We start from the raw sequence: 20,530 nt of genomic DNA, 5'->3' as shown, positions 1-20,530 counted from the left end.
TTTTATATAGTTTTTTTCTTTTCTGCTTTATTTTTTCTTCTATTTATTGCTGAGTAGTTTTTTCTTTTCTGCTATATTTATTTTCTTCTATTTATTTCTGAGTAGTTTTTTATATAGTTTTTTTTCTTTTCTGCTACAGTTTTTTTTCTTTTCTGCTATATTTTTTCTTTTCTGTTTTTTTCTTTTCTGCTTTATTTATTTTCTTCTATTCATTTATTTTTATATACCATGCCAAGTTGATGGTTGAAAGTTGATGGCATGGCTTTGAATGGTGCATACTGAATGCACAAAAAGTCTGGAGTTATAATAAGTTTAAAAAATGAAGTGCCAGTGTAACAGATGAGTTCTCGTCCGAAACTCTAATACTCCGAAAGAGATTGTCCAGTTTGTACACGAAGTGCGTCCAGTTTTTGCCGTGACCCTCTCTACTCTTTCGCACATGCTATGCGGGTGAAATGATGATACCATGCCAAGTTTCAACATTTTCACAGTTCATTTTGTAGTGATTTTCAATTTCATGGTCATTTAGCTCTCTAAACAATTAGGTAAATGACTGAAAAATAGCAAATGATGTCAGAACATGTTGGAAATTGATGACGTTGCTTTGAATGCTGCATACTGAACGCAAAAGAAGTCCGGAGTTCAAATAAGTTTAAAAACATTGAAGTGCCCGTGTAACAGATGAGTTCTCGTCCGAAACTCTGATACTCCGAAAAAGATTGTCCAGTTTGTACACGAAGTGCGTCCAGTTTTTGCCGTGACCCTCTCTACTCTTTCGCACATGCTATGCGGTTGAAATGATGATACCATGCCAAGTTTCAACATTTTCACAGTTCATTTTGTAGTGATTTTCAATTTCACGGTCATTTAGCTCTCTAAACAATTAGGTAAATGACTGAAAAACAACAAATGATGTCCGAACATGTTGGAAATTGATGACGTCGCTTTGAATGCTTCATACTGAACGCAAAAGAAGTCCGGAGTTCAAATAAGTTTAAAAAACATTGAAGTGCCCGTGTAACAGATGAGTTCTCGTCCGAAACCCTGATACTCCGAAAGAGATTGTCTAGTTTGTACATGAAGTGCGTCCAGTTTTTGCCGTGACCCTCTCTACTCTTTTGCACATGCTATGCGGGTGAAATGATGATACCATGCTAAATTTCAGCATTTTCATAGTTCATTTTGTAGTGATTTTCAATTTCACGGTCATTTAGCTCTTTAAACAATTCGGTAAATAACTGAAAAACAACAAATGATGTCAGAACATGTTGGAAATTGATGACGTCACTTTGAATGCTGCATACTGAACACAAGAAGTCCAGAGTTCAAATAAGTTATTAAAAATAAAAAAGAGATGCAATGCTGGTTAATTTGCTTCAAGCCTTTTGGAATAGTGTAGACTGCACTGCACATAGCTCAATGCAATCTATGCTATTTCGAAAGGCTTGAAGCTAATCAACATGCAGGTGAGCATTGCGCCTCTTCGTCATTGTCTCTGCACTCACGGCTTATAAACCGCTCATACTACCTCTCTCTTGGCGAGGTGGGACTAAAAATCAGCTTACGAAGAAACTCTAGTACCGGTTCATGCCACGAACCGGTACTAAAGGTCTTCGTGGGGGCCCCAGCCTGACCACAGCCGCACTGGCCTTATTAGTACCGGTTCGTGGCATGAACCGGTACTAAAGGATGCCCACAAACCGTTACTAATGATGTCCGCCCGCCTAGCCATTGGAACCGACACTAATGGTCACATTAGTGCCGGCTCAAATTCAAATCGGCACTAATGTGATTCACATTTGACCCTTTTCTACTAGTGGTCGGTGCCTCAAAGGCAAGAGCATTGACGTTCCATTAATAAGCTTGGTGGGGCCATTGTTTGGTCTAGTATCCCAGCCAAGCTGCTATTAGCCTTGTGGCGCTCGTCCAGGCATCCGAACTGGGTCGCCTGGGCCAGGCTAGTCATGGTACAAGGAATTCAGGCCAGACAACCTTTCCTTTTCCTAGGGCAGGAACAAAACAACCATCCCTGAAACTCAGGCACACTTCCAGGCCAGGCAAGATTTGATGAGGATACAAACCAAACTGACCGTTAGTGCCTTGGTGGTAGAGTTAGGATCGGAGTAAAGTCTTTGATCGGCAGTGGTAATATGATGGAGTTGCCGTCGGTGTGGAATAAGGTCTCTCTGTCGCGCCCTTGTGTCAGTGGCGGTTCTTCACATTCTCAAGGTTTGTTTTCTTCATTTACGGATTTGTCTCAATGGGGCAGCCATGTGTAGCAAACAATGTGGTCATGTGTTGGTTCTCCGTCTCCAATTTCGACCGACAAAGGTTTGGCCAACCTTGGTCATGTGTGTTCCTGACTTCATATGGCCGGCCCTAGGGCGTTCTGCATGCCCTCTTTGGCATTTTCTTCTTTGGGGCCACCGACATGTTATATTCTACACCGGCAACTTTCTGTTGCCGCTTCTACAAGATCACAAGTTTATAAAAGTTTGCACTATTGAGACGGAGGCCAGAAATGGCAACGAGCTTTGCTCAGAGCGTGTCGTTGATGGATGTAGGAGGAAGAAGACTTGATCACCCCAAAAACATGAATGCATTTTTCAATTTTTGTACGGGTGTTTTGGTCATTGTCTGTGCTACTTAATATATGACCTTTGCCTTTTCAAATCAAGCGGAGAGACCGGAAGTTTTCCGTAATGAAATTAATTTAAACTTTTGCAATAATTGAGAGACCAAACATATTTTTTTTCTCCTCCCATCTACCCATACATATGGACAACTAGGATTACGTTGTCGTCTACTTGTTCTAGAACATGTTAAAAGGAGAATGGGTAACCCGCAACAGAAGAATAAAGAGAGGATGGGTAAGCTGTTCTTCTAGCAAGTTGTGTTGCTTTTAGCATGATCGGGTACACGTGTCGAGTTAAGGAGCAAAGCTTACTCTAAATTAACCAACCAGCAGGATTGATTACATAAACAAACCATGCATGACGATGACGGCCAGGATAATCGATCTTTGATTAGTAGTTGCCTGGTTAGTACGTAGTGGATCAGTGAGTACACTAGTAGTGTTACTTGGCAACTTGTGCTTAGGACCACCACTAATAGAGCCAAATGGAATCTCATCACTACTTCTCAGTACTTTAAAGTAACCGGGGATCAAAGCCAATTGAGACTTGCATGTTCATGTAACATCACTAGAGCCCAAGCCCCCATGCCATTAGAAGATATATAGTAGCTAATTCATATTTCCTTTTCTTTATTGGCGAGCCCGCCAATTCTCATTATTAGACTCTATATCATCGATCGTGTTAGGTGTCTGGCATGGGAACCTGGATTTTGGTTTGCTCTTCGAAAGCCCTAGCTACTCTGATATTTATGTTTGTTCCCTCTAAAATGCAAGATTTCCAGGGTATATTGTAGTCTCCAAACATGTAGATCACATAAAAATAATTGCAAAAGCATATTTAGTCATGAGTTTAGTAGCATTAATTTGGTGTTTTAGATGCTACTACTTTTTCCTTTTTACTAGGTTGTCAAATTAAAAACGTTTGACTGGAAACTTCTACACTGACTTACATTTTAGATTATATTTAGTATATTATTAATTAATTACTGGAGAGAAAATCAAGATCATGTTGGTATAGTAATATCAGTTGATTCTATACTCCCCCCTCTAGATCCTAAGGATGACCACTACTTGCAAGATCGAGGGTTATTACAATGGAACAGAGGGTGAATGATTGTGTTGATGTAACTCTAGCTACAGTTCAAGTTGATGGCAATAATAATGTGTAATATATAGGTTGATCATAGGTTTACTCTGTATTTGCCAAGGATAAAAGTGAACGGTGCAACGTTGGCATGATCAAGATGCAACGACGGTACCAGAGGAGAAGAGAGGAGTTCGAATGAATGGTAGCGTAAAACTCATGGAAGAGAAAGCAAAACAATTACAACCAATAATAAGTGTATCTTTAACAATTAGTAAACTCTCAATGAACGTAACCTCCTCCAAGAGACACAAATTTACACATCTTTTGACACATGTCGTCACAGAGTCGTCAGTCGAACTAGTGAGTGACGTCGATAGGTGATTTTGATTATTTTTCTTCCCAACTAAAAGTGATCTTGAATGGTTGACAAGAAACATCCATGTGGGTGGTACTGGTACACGACAGTATGGTAGCCATAATGTACAGAGGATCAGCCCTGGCTATTGGGAACCGTACTTAGTCTAATCAGGGGATTAGTTTATTTAATTAACAAGTAGGACGAACTTTGGAAGTGTCCGAACGATTTAATCAACAACAGTAAATCATACGACCACATGATTATTTTTACATAACAAAGGCATAATGCATAATGCAAGTCACTTCTACTATATATATTAGTAGTAGTATTTCCAGTTATGCACGTGTAACTCTTTCCGATCATATCTCCTTGATGTGATATTTCAAGTTAATAAATAAATATAACTTATTGAAAACCCCTTTTAAGGACTTACGACGCATCTGTATACAGATAGTCATCAACAAGAGCTTACATCAACATGATGTATGCATCGAATTGAGTGTAGCTCAGATGGTTATGTTTCTTGTAGAGGAACCACTGAGTTGAAGTCCTGGACTTGGCATGGGTGATCACATTATTTTAAGTTTATTTCAGGCATTCTGGCTATGTACAAGATGATGTTCTTGCCAACTACAAGGTGCCTCTGGCCACTTCGTTAATCTCAAATTTTGTTGATTCAATCTCTCAAAAGTGCTCATAGGAATGTTTGTAGATGCGTGTATGTGAGTGTCTGTGTTTGTATAGTGTTTCTAAAAAAACATGTTACACATGAACATGGGAAGTCAAAAGAAAGAAATGCATGGTTTTATGTAAAGTACATTAACCAGTTCAAAAATCTTTGACACACATCTGCAATAGTATTTGTAATTGGAAAACCCTGGCATTTTGCACCTAGCAAATACGTAAGTGACAGCTGTCCATTCGCACATAGCCCAGATAGGTGGAAGAAGATAAATCAAACTACGTATACCTACCTACGCCAGCAGGCATGCAACGAAAAATAAATGTAGAGCGTGCATGCGTTCTTGCAAGGAGCCCTAATCTCCAACATACTCCCTCCTACCCAGCCTAAATGCACTCGTCCCATTGTAAACTATATATATATAGTATAATCGGCCCCACCAACACCACACCAAATAATGGTCTTTCATGTATAATTAATTAATTAAGACATATGAAATAACCTGGCATTGCATGTCTGTGTCATTTATAATCAATCAAAGTTCTGACGCGTGAGTTGTATATACGTTGATACTCTATTGCTATACTACATAGTGTGATGTGTTCCCTCTAACGCACTTCCAATTAATGAATACATTGCTCCGTGCACCGACTAATAGAAAGGTTGGTGGTTTAATCTCATGTTTGTCGGAAAAGAAGTTGGCCATTGTATCATCGAAAATACATAGGAGCACTCGGGTGCCACACCCCCTATATTCAAAAATATTTTTGTAATTAGAAAAATGTCAAAAAATCCCAAAACTTTTTATGGAATCAAATATGACCAAGTAGTGCACTCGTATAAAAAGATTAAACATGGAATGACTTTCATTGTACCAGGGGTCAAAGATTTGCCAAAAAAACGATAGAACTATTTATGCTATATTGTCGCCATAAATTTGTTTTTTTGCCTGAAGTCAACGGGAATCATTCCTTGGCCAAACTTTTTATACGAGTATAATACCTGGTCATATTTGATTCCAAAATAGTTCGAGGATTTTTTGACCTTTTTTTAATTACTAAACTATTTTTGAATATACCGGGGGGGGGGGGGGGGGGGGGGGGGGGGCGAGTGCTCCTAAACCGCTTCCATTCTATCATTTACTTGGATCGATGACTATTTTCATTTTTCCTATACAGATCACGACATTGAGAAGTATATGTTATATGTAACATAAATAAAGCGGTTGGTTGGGTTGGTAATATATGTCAATCCACATTTGATGGTAGGATGGTTTATTTTGAAGTATATACTTAGCGGTAGCTATAAAAATACCTTGATCTAATAATGGAACTGTTCTACTAGCCATGGGCCAGTTTGATAGAGCCTTGATGCCACATCTGCCGGTGGAATACATAAGACTTTCGCAATTGTAACATGCTTATACATACAACATGAAAACCCCAATGGGAACCGCTCACGAAGTGGGATATTTTCCCAACACTGGCCTTCTTAAAATCTTATGTGTGAGGCTTAAGGTTGCAAAACGAAAGATAAATTACCTCTCTTCACCCAATCAAACGAGAAGTAGTGTGAATCATCAAGTTTCCACTGGGCCTGGCGAGAGTGCCTTAGAGTCGCGTAGCCCTGGCTTTTGTCTCGAACATGTTATGTCCGCGGTTAGCTACTTTGCCTGTTCCGATGTGGGCTTTATTAATTTAAGGCCGGACGCTCCTAACGTCTACGTTTTAAAAAAAAAGAGTGCCTTAGAGCCCACATACTTGTCACGTAGAAGATCTTGACAAGACCCACCGTAGATCTTTGTGTATATACCGTAGATTTTTCTAGTTCGATCAACAATCATTGTCATTTTTTTATACAAATCAGTGGAGGCAACGTATTCAAAATCACCCTGTAGTAGATTTTTGTGCATACACCATAGATTTTTTTTCTACTTCGATCGACGGTCATTTTCATTTTTATATAAAAATTCGGTGTAAGGCTATGTATTCAAAATCACGGCGTTGAAAAGTATACCTTGAATTAATTTAACATGAATAAACCGGTTGGTGGGGCTGGTAATGTATGCCAATCCACATTTGATGGTAGAAGGGTGACTCATTTTTAAGTATACACACATGTAGGCAGCTAAACAAATGGTACCAATAGTGGTCCATGCAATCATACAAAGTATTTTTTTTTTGTATGTGGGAGTTGTACTCCCCACCACGTTACCCACCGTAAAATATAGGTAAACCAAGTAATAGGGGTGCACTTAGCCATAATTTTCTCTATGTAAGAAGAACAAATGCCATGTACACATGCTGCTTTAGTACTAGTATACATACGTATCGATCGATCTATAGTGAAGTTAATATTTTTATATAACTATAGTGAAGTGAATTAGCTTGGAGGCAGGTGTGGAACAAGTACAACTAGAAGGTACCCATCAACGTTAACACACCTCATGCATCCCTCTCCATGACAAAGCTTGCTTACTCAGCTTGCAGCAAGCAAGTCTTCCTCCCCCTCTTCTTCTACCCTCTAGCTAGCTAGCTTTCTGGATCCTCCATATATACACCACACACTCGCTGAGGCCTCAGCTAGTGCACACCAACAAAAAGAAGGAGCGGCCAAAATCTCATACTAGATCGATCCATCGATGGGGATCTAGCTAATTCTCCACCCTATCTGGTTTGATTAGCTGCAATTTCATGGCGCACAAGGTACTCATATATTTCCTCTTCATCTCCTAGCTAGCTAGCCCCTTTAGTTCCATGCATCCTCTTCTTGCTCATGAAATCAAAAGATAACAAGCTAGGAGCTGGTTCTTAATTCTGTAAACAAGCATCTATCACATGTATGGTTGTTGCTAGTTCCTTCGATTCGATTTCGATCTCTCATCTTCATTTCATTTGTATGCAGATCCAGGGCATCATGGCGAAGAAGACAAGTAATTAATCAAGAAAGCTTGCTAGCCACCAAGAAAGAAGAGCATATCAAGAAAGGAAGCAAGCTAGGTAGCACAGATCAGTTAGGTTAGGTGGAGATGGCCAACAGGTGGTGGGACGAAGGCCGGCTGACGGAGGCGCCGCCTGCATCAGGCCTCGCCAGCAACCACAACCAGCAGCAGCAGCTGGAGGACGCCATGGCGGCGCCCAAGGTGGACGGGGAGAGCAGCCACAGCGGCGGAGGGAGCGGGCAGGAGCAGGACGACGAGCCCAAGGAGGGCGCGGTGGTGGTGCCGGCCAACCGGCGCCCGCGCGGCCGCCCCCCGGGCTCCAAGAACAAGCCCAAGCCGCCCATCTTCGTCACGCGCGACAGCCCCAACGCGCTGCGCAGCCACGTCATGGAGGTGGCCGGCGGCGCCGACGTCGCCGAGTCCATCGCCCACTTCTCCCGCCGCAGGCAGCGCGGCGTCTGCGTGCTCAGCGGCGCCGGCACCGTCGCCGACGTCGCCCTGCGCCAGCCCTCCGCTCCTGGCGCCGTCGTCGCTCTCCGCGGAAGATTCGAGATACTCTCCCTCACCGGCACCTTCCTCCCCGGGCCCTCACCGCCGGGCTCCACGGGCCTCACCGTCTACCTCGCAGGCGGCCAGGGCCAGGTGGTCGGGGGCAGCGTCGTGGGCGCGCTCACCGCGGCTGGGCCCGTCATGGTGATCGCGTCCACCTTCGCCAACGCCACCTACGAGCGGCTGCCGCTGGACGACGCCGAGGAGGATCACCACCAGCTGGAGGCCGCCCGCAGGCACGGCGCCCCCGGCGCAGGTGCTCCTCTTCCTCCTATGATGGCCGGCGACCCCTCCGCGGCGGGGATGCCGATGTACGGCGTGCCGCCGAACCTGATGCCGGGAGGTGGCGGGCACGCGGCGCCGGAATGGGCGGCGCATGCACGGCCGCCCTACTAGCTACCTACCTAGCTAGATAGCATCAAGCAGTCAGGACTTCAGGAGCAGCTCGTCCATGTGTCAACGCCTCCAAGCATCAAGATCAGATCTTCAACGAAATCCATCGTCATACCAATAACTAGAGAATTGCATTGCATATATATACATCTAGCAGCTGGTAATTAACTAGAATCTCTGCTTAATTTGCTTTGCTTATCTGTGAAAAAACATCTGGAGTTACAGATGTATGAGGAATTATAAATTAGCTCCTTTTACTGCCTGCAAATATGTTAGTGATTGTATGACTCTTATATACTCCATCTCTCAGATTATTGTGTGCATATATATCCTACATACTTCACAAAGTTCCTTCAACTTAACTAGATATTTAGGTGGGGAGAAGGAATGATGAATATGTATACATAGCTCGTTTCATGCCATTGCAATTCTATGAGCACAAGAGCCTGACATTGCTGAGAAATATTGACAATGAATTCCACATTTCTCGCAATGATGTTGCAAGATTAATTAGTTTTGCTTGGTCCAATAGACCAATGTCAATATATTTATGAAATTTAATCTCCCCCCTAACTAAACTAAACTTTACTCGAGTCATTTTTTTAGCAAATTTTACTCGATGGACACTGCTCATCCTTTGGTTACATGAATTTCATTCCCCATTGCTAGCACTGTTTTGACAAGTTGATGTTGCCATGAGTGCATGAGGTTGGCCATGTGTGGTCATTTCATCAGGTTTATATGCCTTTTTGAGTCGCATGATCCCCTAAAACATATGAATATAGCATAATTCCATCACATGTCATGGGGTTTGTGGTGGATTGTGGATATCTTGTTGCGAGGAAGATCCATATTGGATTATCTTGGTTCTTTTTTCTTTATGTTTTGTAAGACGGTTCGCTCGGCATCAACTAATATAGAGGCCAGGTGCGCTATCAACCTTTCTGAAAAAAATATTAGTTATCTATGGTTGTAGCATCAAAAGAATGTCTTTTTTGTTTTGTATTAGGGATTTAAATTTAGTGCATTCATTATATAGCTTTCTTGTTTAGGAAAAAAATCATAACATGTTTAACTTGATTCAGTTTTTGCTTTGTGATTTGTCGAACTGACATTTACAAGGAAAATACAAAAAAAAAAGTGAAAACAAGCCGAGTTCAAAGTTTAGGGACACATCTACTTTCATGGTTTGGCAATACAATATATATAGCTTAATAACTAACCATATTGTGTAGTTCAATTGTATATGCTGAACTTATGAGACAGAAGATATCTGTAGCAAAACTTCAAAAGTTCTATTGACCATTTGCATTCGGAATTACTCAAGTACTCCCTTCGTTAAATATAAGTATTTTTTATAGATTCCACTACGAACTATGTACGGATGTATATAAACATACTTTAGAGTGTAGATTCACTCATTTTGCTCCGTATGTAGTCTGTAGTGAAATCTCTAAAAAGACTTATATTTAGGAACAGAGGGAGTAATAACCAGAAGAGAGCAGTGTTGAGTGTAGTACCCCATCCCTTCCAAAACATGAGGCGTAGTTTGAGTGTCCAAATTCATATTTTAACCATGAATCTCCCATGCAATGTTCAGTCAGTGGTTGCAAAACTGTAGTCATACGGAAGTATTTTGAAATACTTATTTGACGGTGGCTATTTCATGTGACATAAATTATACTGCTAGCTAGACTAATTATTGTTCAAAGCATTAAGTTGGATAGTCAAAAGAAGTCCAACAAAAGGTATAGTACAGTACAGTGTATAGTACTTTCTAAAATATGTTGTAGAAATAAGGCGACGAGTCAACATAGTGGTATGAGACTTGTGATGAGTAGAGTATACAATGGCGTGGCGTGGTCCAATATTCGTTCGTCTCCCCTCGCGTGCTTGCAACGGACAGATCGATATGAAAAAGGCTGATCGAGTAGCTAGCTATAGCAGCTGTTCCCTTGGATTTTAAATTTTAAATTTAAACCCAAAAGCAAATTGATCCTAGTGCACATTGGTGTTGATTTTGCTGAATGGAACAGCTAGTTAGCTTAGCTAGGGGACCGATCGATATGCTGGCCGGCAATTAGAGGTGCATGCCCGTACTTTGAACTCTTTATTTTTTGGGGGGGTACCCGTACTTTTGAACTCAGATATATGTGTGCGTGCTTCCATTATTCTTTTTGTGTGTGTGTGTGTGTGTGTGTGTGTGTGTGTGTGTGTGTGTGTGTGTGTGTGTGTGTGTGTGTGTGTGTGTGTGTGAGTGCTTCCATTATTCTAGTGTTTACAACTTGCACGTACGCTCATGCATATATATACATGCAGAGAGAAAGAGAGAGATACCCTGGATTTGTTATTTGAATGATTAACATTAATAGACGGCTGCAGCCATTTTGGTTATATTTCAATTATTTGTATGGTTTTTCTTAGCGATATTTGCAAGGGTTTCCAATACTAAGCTTAATACACCCTTTAAGTTAAACAGAGGCTTAATACACCATTCACAATCTCGGCCAATCTAACCGCGCGGGATCGATCAGCCAATATGTATCATTTGCCATATCTCTTCACGCACTTCTCTATTATAGAATCTTCCATGCAGCTCTTGCTCCAATATTTTTCTTCTCTTGAATAAATAACAGTGTTGCCAATTACCGGATTACCTTATGTTTTTTTCTCACAAAAGAAACTTCTGACCTGCCACTTCTTAAATTGCATGCATCTTTGTGGAGGAACACAACACCCAAAAAAATGTTCTCAAGGTTCACACATGCATGTAATATGTTATGTCCACATATTGGAGCGCTATGCTGGTATGATTTACATTTTTTTTTTCAATTAGTTGAACTACCAGTCACGGCGTAATTGTATCAATATTGTGTTGTAATGATATCTCTCACACCTCACGGGCAACTCACTAGTAGGCCTCAAAAGAAAAATAGTAGGAGTGCGGATTTTTGGCTCCGAAACTCCATGGAGCCCGGTATTTTAACAATCGAATATGATATTTAAACTTTCAAACAAATTCAAATATTTTTCTTTGAAATTGTATACATGTTCAGTACATACTTGTAAACTTTCATTAAATGATATGGTGATCGGTAAAACCCGAATTTCTGTCCTAGAAAAAGGCCAATTTATATACGTATTTGTCATTTATGCCACATTTAAAAAAATACTGCTATGAAATGTCATACTTACATATTATACATGTAAATTTTATATGCACACTTTTTCCCCTTTTTTGCAATGTGGAAATAAAGTTTTTGAGAAAAACAATAAAGGCATTAATATATAGAGAGAGAGCGCAAATTTCGCCCAATGGGCCTCTGTTGTGTGTAGTGCTTAGATAGGTGAGCCCTCCATGTGAAGCGGCTAGTCCAGGATAGATATTTTCACTGGTTTTCTTTGTTTTATGTCCAGGATACATGATGAACATTTTCTAAATTTTATGTTTTATGTTCATTGTTTATAGTACATGGTCTACATTTTTCCTATTCATTGGAACATTTTTATAGATACTTAAAATTCAATAAATCCTTGATTAACATTCTTTTAATCATGACCAACCTATAAAAATTATTTTTCTCTGTTCAATTTTTTCAACGTCCTCTACATTTTTTAATATATCTGGAGCATTTTCTGATACACATTTAATATTTTGTAAATACAATAATACATGGTTCACATTTCTTTTATATGTATATTTGGATGTCTACTTTTTTTAATACATGTTGTACAGTTTTCATATACATTAAAAATATTTTTGTATACGTTCAACATTTTTAAATGCATGATTAGCATTTTCTTTCTAATACATGTTTTTGAACATTTGTTGTTCGAACATGTGGTATTGTTTTTGAAATACGTGCTGAAACATTTTTTCCAAACGCTATCAACGTTTTTAAAAAATTGCACCAAACATTTTTTAACACTGTACAAACTTTTTTTCAACCTTAAGTATTTTTTAAATTTATTTATTATATGTTTTTTAATATATAGCATATAATAAATACACGATAATCCTGCATCTATGTATAAGCTACTTAATCCTACCATTCCTACGTAACCTTCCTGACTAATGCTCTCCTTACCCCTGATTTTCAAGGGGGTGGCCAATTCCTCCTCCATTGATCCAATCCAATGTTTTCACGTTATGTTTTACGTAAAAACCATTGTAATTTTATGTTTTTAGGGGGGTATCTAATTTTATGTTTTTAGGGGTATGTAATTATACGTAGGAGTGGCATTACTCGGTGGGTCGGACCAGTTTGCTGCAGCGCCTGCTGTGCGTTCGCTGTTTCTTTCTGTTTGTTTATTTCTGTTATTACTTTTTATTTTGTCTTGTTTTGTTTTTTCTTTCTGGTTCTTTCCTATTTTTATGGTTTTTGTTTGTTTGGTTTATTTTTCTGGTTTTTTCTTTTCTTTTTATGTCCATTATTACATTAAGAAAATGTTGCGTCAAGCTTATTTACATTAATACATTAATATGATGAAAATTCTGTGTTTCTTTTTTTGTCTTATACAAGAGTTAATCATGTATTATAAAAATGTTCATCATATATTAAAAATATTTAACATATTTAAAAAAGATGTTCATTGTGTATTTTGAAAAAAGGTCACCGTATATAAAGAAAAATGTTCAACGTGTATTTTAAACTTGGCATGTTGATATCCGATTACACGCATGTAACTTACTAGTACACACACACGCGCACACACACACGCACACACGCACACACACAGATAGAGAGAGAGAGAGAGAGAGAGAGATCAAATGCGGGCCAACGGGCGTCTGTGTGGTGTCATGTTTTAGATATGTGGGCCTACATGTGACGCGGTCCGACCAAGATAGATATGGCCGTCAAGTTGTTTGTGTGTGTTGCCCAGCCCGGTGGGTCATCAAGATTGACTCCAGTAATGGGCATTGTCAATGCAAGTTTTGGAAAAAAAAAAGGGAAATGAAATGGTCATGTAATGCAATGCTTTCATTTGAGGGACCCGTTTTTTCAGAGTTGGACACTCTCCACCCCTCAAACTAGACTTAATTTGGAAGAATCCAATAAGGCTAGTACTCTTTTACTTTCCGCATGCGCCGGTAAATCCCTAATCATCATGTATTACTTAGGTTTGAAGAAATTATAGAAATGAATTACTCTTTTTATTTCTTCAATGGATTATTGGCATATATCCTAATTAAATCTTGTCTCGAAGGGACAAGATTATTATTATTGGCATACATCCTAACTAAATTTATTATTACTTAGGCTCGAAGGGATCACACAAGATTATTATTATTGGCATATATCCTAATTAAATCTTGCGCCATCCCTTGGAGCTTAAGTAATAATAATTTTGGAAACAAAGATACTTTGTGCGTTGAGTGTTAATTTGGAGGATCCAAATCGGGTAGATACTAATTCACTCTACTCCTTAATAATTTGTGCATGCCACCTCCTAATTAAATCTCTTGCAATCCCTTGGATGCTAAGTAATAATAATTCTTCTAGATAGTCCAAAGATAGATAGAGACTAGAGATAGGATATTGCCAATATGTGTCATGACAATGTAGTACATGTACTCCCTCCGTCGTCGCCGTCCCAAGAAAAATACAAAGAAGAAAATAAGACCGCATGCATGCATCCTCACCTAGAAAATGCATACCATATCCTACCAAACCAAAGACGCCGGGCCCACTTTCCAGTCAAACATGACGGGCTGCACCGCACCATCCCCAGTGCACTCTCGCCTATTTATGCCGTCGCCACCGCCCACCGGCTTCCATATCCCATCCACCACCGTAGCAACCACATCATCATCACCGGCCTCCATCGCCGCCTCGCCGGAGTACAACCAACCACCACCACCAAGGCCAAGATGGGCTCGCGGTACGAGGTGGAGATCACCGTCGGCTCCGCGCGGGACCTCAAGAACGTCAACTGGCGCAACGGCGACCTCAAGCCCTACGCCGTGCTCTGGATCGACGCCGGCGCGCGCTGCTCCACCCGCGTCGACCTCGACAACGGCGACAACCCCGCCTGGGACGAGAAGGTCGTCGTCCCGCTCCCGCCCGCCAGCCGCCTGGAGGACGCGGTCCTCTACATCGACGTCGTCCACGCCAACGCCGCCGAGGGGGTCAAGCCGCTCGTCGGCTCGGCACGGCTGCCTCTCCGCGACGTCGGTGGCAAGGCGTCCAGGAACCTGAGGCTGAAGCGGCCCTCCGGAAGGCCCCAGGGGAAGCTTGACGTCCGCGTCGCCGTCAAGGAGCCGGCCAGGTACTACGACAACAACCCTGGTGGCTACCCGGCGCCCGCGGGGTACGGCTCCTCCCGTGATGCCTACGGTGGTGGGTACGGCGCTGGCGCTGGCGCGTACGGCGCCGCGGCGGGGGCCGGAGGCTACGGCGCGTACGCGGCAGCCGCGCCTCCGTCGGGGTACCCGGGCTACGGCTCCGCCGCGCCGCCTCCGCAGGCAGCAACACCGTACGGCTCCGCTCCACCGCCCTACGGCGCCGCGCCGCCGACCCAGGGAGCAGGCGCGTACGGCTCCTCTGTTCAGCCGGCATACGGCGCCGCCGCGCAGCAGACTCAGGGAGCGGGCGGGTACGGCTCCTCTGCTTCTGCTTACGGCGCGGGTCAGGGGGCAGGGTACGGTGGCACGACGGGGGTGGGCCTGGACCAGAGCGGCGGGAAGACGAAGAAGAAGGGGATGGGGATGGCGGGCGGGCTGGCGGTGGGCGCGGCGGCGGGCGTGCTGGGCGGGCTGGCGCTGGCGGGCGGGGCGAGCTACGTGGAGAACAAGATCGAGGACCGCGTGACGGAGCGCGTGGAGGAGGACATGTACGGCGGCGGCGGCGGCGGTGGGTACGACGACTACGGCGGCGACGACGACTACTAGACTAGCCGATGATGATTGATGAAGGACGGTAGTTTGTTCCTGTTGCCGTGGCCATGAATTAATGGATGTTTCTATGTTTTCGGTGCTGCCGTAGAAGTATGCTCGGGAGAGTTGAAAAGAAAGATATTTTCTTGTGCGTATCATCAAGATGAAACTCGAAACTCAGATTGTTCATTGCATGAATTTACATCCATGCATTAGCATGTGGATGAGAATCGGGTTGAATGAATTTGCTCTTCATTCCATGGGAGGACAAAGTTTTTTTTTTTTTTGAACGTATGGGAGGACAAAGTTGATGACGACTGAGGAGGAGAGTGACACAACGCAACAGAGGTGAGACTTGACTTGTGGTGGAACAACCGACGGGTGCTGGGCCCACCTGCTCAGAGACTGGCTTGGTTATTTTTTGAGAAAAAGAGAGACTGGCTTGGTGGGGCCCACTTTGCAGTACTAGGAGGATTAATTTACCCGTAATATCACCGTGGGTCATACAACTTGCGCTTAATGTTCAGTTTGGTGTTAGAATTTTGGATATATAAAATTGCAGTCACTTAACTTGACTTAAACGTGCACACAAACACATATGCAGACGTATTCATGTGTATGGCCCCATCTGTTAGTGAGTGGTATGGGCTCACGTCCACTTTTTTTGCACAAAGCACCCTTGTATTCTTTTATTTGGGGAATTGACTAAAAAACCTCAACGTATTTTTGCTCGCAATTTTTTATTTTACAGAAAAAACCGAGACTGAACTGCTCATAGATGAGGAAATTAACACACGGAAAATAAAACGCAGGCACAACGTCTCGAACATGCGACCCATGGTTAACTAGCGAGATGGTTTAGCAAGAACACCATTCGCGTTGGACTACACAATATTGATAGCAAAGTTTTATTTATTGAGAGAAGATGGCACATATTTTTTCTGCATCATGAGCACTGGGTCACACCTGTCATTACAAAGAGAAAATTTAACACGTGCACGACAAGAATCGAAGTCTCGAACCCGCGACCAAATTCTAAGCGTAGAAGCTGCGCCAGCCACTACAACATGCCCGTGTAAATGTCCACTACAACATATTTATTTAATAAACACTTTGAATGTCAGTATTAGCTAAATATTTTTATATATAATACACATGTTTACATTTAAATGTTTTTATTTACTAAGAATCATTTGTATGGATAATATTTTTAGAACATAAATTTATTAACTACTATGTCTTATGGATAACTTGAAAAATATAGCGTGTTGAAAATGGGCCGCAATATGTGCAGACCGTTTAAGCTCCAGGTGCACCCGCGTTCAATACATGTAGGATTGTTATCCCCGGTTGACATCAGAACAAAAAAAATGATCTTTCTTGTATTTCAAACTCTGTGATCTTTGAGTAATAATAAAGTCTTGGCTTCCCTAAAACAAATTGAAATCCTTTTCGCAAAAAGAAAAACAAATTGAAATCCGAACGTAATGGGTGCAACCCCCTAAGAAAACGTAATGGGTTTAGTGGCTAGACTGGCTAGTGTGGTTTTTTTCTTTCCTGCAAATTTAAAAATATGATGGGGTTTTGTGCAAAAATGCGTCGGCCAGCGCCATCACACACCGACAGGTTCAGCCATACACGTGGATGCGAAACCAAATACTGCTCCAGGTCTAGATGGCTCCGCCCGCATACACATTTGTCACCGTATGTGCACGATGGAGTCAAGTTAAGCGACTGCAATTCCGTATTTGCATGGTTATAGCGCCAAACTGAACATCGAGCACAACTGTTGTGACTGCCGGGAGGATTGGATGGTTTCCCCCACTTTATAAGGCCTTGTACAATGGGAGGTGCTTAGAGAGAACCTTAGAAAAATAAACCGAGTTTTTCTGAAGCACCGGTGTCTATTTCTACAAGAGAGACGCTTAGTTAAGCGTCTATTCTGTACAAATAAGCATCGATGCTTAAAGAAAGCCTGGTTTATTTCTCTAAGCATCTCTCTTAAGCACCTTCCATTGTACAAGGCCTAAAGGGGTTAGATGACTTGCCTCAAGGTTGTTTGAATGAGTACTGGTTCCGGCCCCACCCGACAGCCTCTAGGTGGGATATTGCGTGATTAATTTACTTGATGGAGAAAATATCCACCCATGATATCTGTGGGAGGTTGGTGTGTGTAATAAGTTTGGGATTTGTTTGTTTCAATCAAATGCCCACCCACGCCACGCAAGGAAGCAAGGAAGCAAACCGTCCGTCCCTATCCATCCATCCATCCATCCATCCTCTTCTTCTTCTTCTCCTCTGCTTTGCTTCGCTGCCAAGCCATCCTCGGATCGCTTCTCTCCTCTCCTCTCGCCGGCGACGACTCTCCGTTCTTCACCCCGCGCAGGTAAGACATCTTTGTCGTAGCTCTTGTTTCTTGTGCTCGCTCATGGATCCATCCATCGATTCCATGTACTAGTCCTATCTCACACCTGTTCCTCTTGTGTATAATCTGACTTCAGGAAGAAGAAGGAGAAAGAAAGAAAGAAAATGGCGGACAGCGGCGGCGGCAGCGACTGGGAGGTGGTGTCGCTCACGGCCTCCACCTACGCCGCCGCCCCGGGACCAATCTCGCCCATCCACAACGCCGCTGACAAAAGAGAGTCGCCTCTTCTTCTTGTCCCAAATCCTCCTGCCCCCCCTGCACATTTCTTCATGTCCCAGCACTTCAATCTGCCAGCAAAAGAACCACTTTTTGGTACCCATCTTGAGAATAATAAGGGAGGCCAAGAGTTAGAATCCGGCCCTGCCGTGCCGGACGGTCTCAACATGCCCATCTGCCCAGAAAACTACCGCGACAGCGAGAGGGAGGATGGGCTGGTTCTTGCTAGTCCGGCCGGCAATGGCCTTGGCCTCCAGGTGGAAGGAGGAGGAGGAGGAGAGGAACTGCAACGAACCACCACGCCCTGCTCTCTTCCTGACGTTGCTGCAGGTTCAGATGCTGCTGCTGTGGGTTCTGCTACCCTGCCTGCTCCTGCTCCTGCTCCTGCCGCCACGGTGCCGGTGGCTGCTCCTTCCGGCGGACTCAAAAGTTGCAATGCTGGTCAGGCTCAGGCGTGGTGGGAGAAGACCTACTCCTTCCCGCGTCAAGATGGGAATGGGAATGAGAATGGCACACAGCCCCTCCTCGCCTTCCGCTTCGTCTTCGTCGCCGGCAAACTGCAGCTTCAGGAAGACCACCCCCACCTCAGCCCTGTCCCTGAATTCGTCGGCCAAACCCAGGTACCTCTGTTTTTCTTAGACCTACTCTGCTTTCTGCAACTGTATTCCATTCCAGAGAGGAAAAAAACTCTGTTTCTGCTACTCAAATAGACCGTAATACTAGGTAGCATCATTGTGTAGCTAGATAGAAACATCATGAGGAACATATGTTGCTTGCTTCTCATGTTTATGGATTGACACCTCGTATACTACATCTGCAACATATACATATCATCTCAACACTACACTTCTCAACTTCTGATGTTGTTCAGTACAGTTGTGATGCACAATGTTGGTTATGATGTTTATGGATTCACCAACATATGATGCTGATTGGTACACAATGATGCACAATGTTGGTACACAACACAATAGCACAATAGACAGTACATGCTCTGCTACTAATCATCTCAACACTACACTTCTCATGTTTATGATGCCCAAGCACTCTACTGTTGCTGCTGGTGATTAGTACTAGTACTAGAGAAATAATACATCTGCAACCAAGAGTTCCATTCAAATGAAACTGACCTCACCTGACAGCAAAGAGTAAACTCAACTGTTGGTAATGGATCAGCAAATCAAGAGCAAACTAACTGTTGGTAATTGAAAAGGTCTGCTGTATCATACCGCTTTATGTATATGCTTGCTTGTGAATAACCTCTGGTTGGGAATTACTTTTACTTGGTGCACAACCTTTGCTTGTTGCAATTTGCGAAGAATGCCCCGTGCACCTGTTATGAATTCAGAACCTATAATAACATCAGTTTTTCTTGCTGCGGAAAAAATTATTTCAGAAGATAGGCTGCGCGGCGACTGAGCCACTTGGTCAGGCGAAGGTCAGCATGCTTGGTGGAGGAGGCCCTGTTTCTCAGCAGGGGTAAATTAACTACACAAGCTGCGTAGTATGCTGCTGCTGATGATGATGATGGCGAAAAACTTAGTATGGTAGCTAAGTAAGAAGTTGATGATGACTTGGATCGATGATGATGACGAAAAGGGTGTGGTGAATACTTTCTACTTACTCTGATCCATGTAAGTGGAGTGGTATTACTTAATTAGTAGCTAGGCAATGGAGTAATGAACATGTGTGTATGGGTGAGCAGTGGTGCTGGTTAATTCCATCTTGCTAACTAGTGTGAGTGTGGTGCTTGTAAAATAAAGTGTTGTGTTTAAGCAAGCAGAGACTGATATTTCTTGTTAGAAGATGATTAACCAGAGACCGACTGATATATGAGATGGATGGGGTTTGTTGTTGTTGTTGTTGTTGTTGTTGTTGACTTTGTTTGGCGCGCAGGTGATGTGATGATAAGTAGTAAGATGAAAGAGGTTGGTGTAGAGTGTAGAGATAGATGGATTGTTGTTGAGTTGAGTTTGGTACCCATCAGCATCAGACATATAGAGCTAGATAGATAGGCTACTGCTTTGTTCATCATTAGTTAATATTAACAGTATATAGTTTGCCGACAATTATATACTTATCAGCAATCATCACACTAGGTCCTAATATATTCATGGACAACGTATTATTGTTATCGATCAGTACATGTACTATCTGTGTAGCCCCTCTCCTCTAGATAGAGATAGATGGGCTCTGAAGATTGATGGATGCCCCTAACTGAAGGGCATGTAGACAGTGATATATACTACTTACTACAGTAGCTTGTTCATATCTGAATCTGCCACTCTGGCTGGCTGTTGAAGATGAGCGCAAGTCAAAAAGCTCATCACTCTGGTTGGCCAGAAACTTTGACTTGGTCATGCATTC

General features: G+C 42.6%; 3 protein-coding genes across 3 annotated transcripts; all 3 read left to right on the top strand.

The window, feature by feature from the left end:
• Nucleotides 1-7,229: 7,229 nt before the first annotated feature.
• LOC125553335 (AT-hook motif nuclear-localized protein 20-like) lies at nt 7,230-8,977 on the top strand. The gene is made up of 2 exons (XM_048717137.1): nt 7,230-7,467; nt 7,667-8,977. Exon 2 carries the CDS (start codon nt 7,791-7,793, stop codon nt 8,646-8,648), a length of 858 nt encoding a protein of 285 aa, XP_048573094.1. The 5' UTR covers nt 7,230-7,467; nt 7,667-7,790; the 3' UTR covers nt 8,649-8,977.
• A 5,285-nt stretch (nt 8,978-14,262) lies between these two features.
• On the top strand, nt 14,263-15,691 carry LOC125550145 (protein SRC2 homolog). The gene has a single exon (XM_048713061.1). The coding sequence runs from the start codon at nt 14,278-14,280 to the stop codon at nt 15,535-15,537; it is 1,260 nt and encodes a 419-aa protein (XP_048569018.1). The 5' UTR covers nt 14,263-14,277; the 3' UTR covers nt 15,538-15,691.
• A 2,030-nt stretch (nt 15,692-17,721) lies between these two features.
• LOC125550144 (ATG8-interacting protein 2-like) lies at nt 17,722-20,024 on the top strand. Its single transcript, XM_048713060.1, has 3 exons — nt 17,722-17,908; nt 18,024-18,783; nt 19,560-20,024. Exons 2-3 carry the CDS (start codon nt 18,052-18,054, stop codon nt 19,644-19,646), a joined length of 819 nt encoding a protein of 272 aa, XP_048569017.1. The 5' UTR covers nt 17,722-17,908; nt 18,024-18,051; the 3' UTR covers nt 19,647-20,024.
• Nucleotides 20,025-20,530: the final 506 nt, after the last annotated feature.

Source organism: Triticum urartu, chromosome 4, assembly GCF_003073215.2.
Source record: "Triticum urartu cultivar G1812 chromosome 4, Tu2.1, whole genome shotgun sequence".
NCBI classification, from domain to species: domain Eukaryota; kingdom Viridiplantae; phylum Streptophyta; class Magnoliopsida; order Poales; family Poaceae; genus Triticum; species Triticum urartu.
This window is presented reverse-complemented; position numbering and strand designations above follow the sequence as displayed.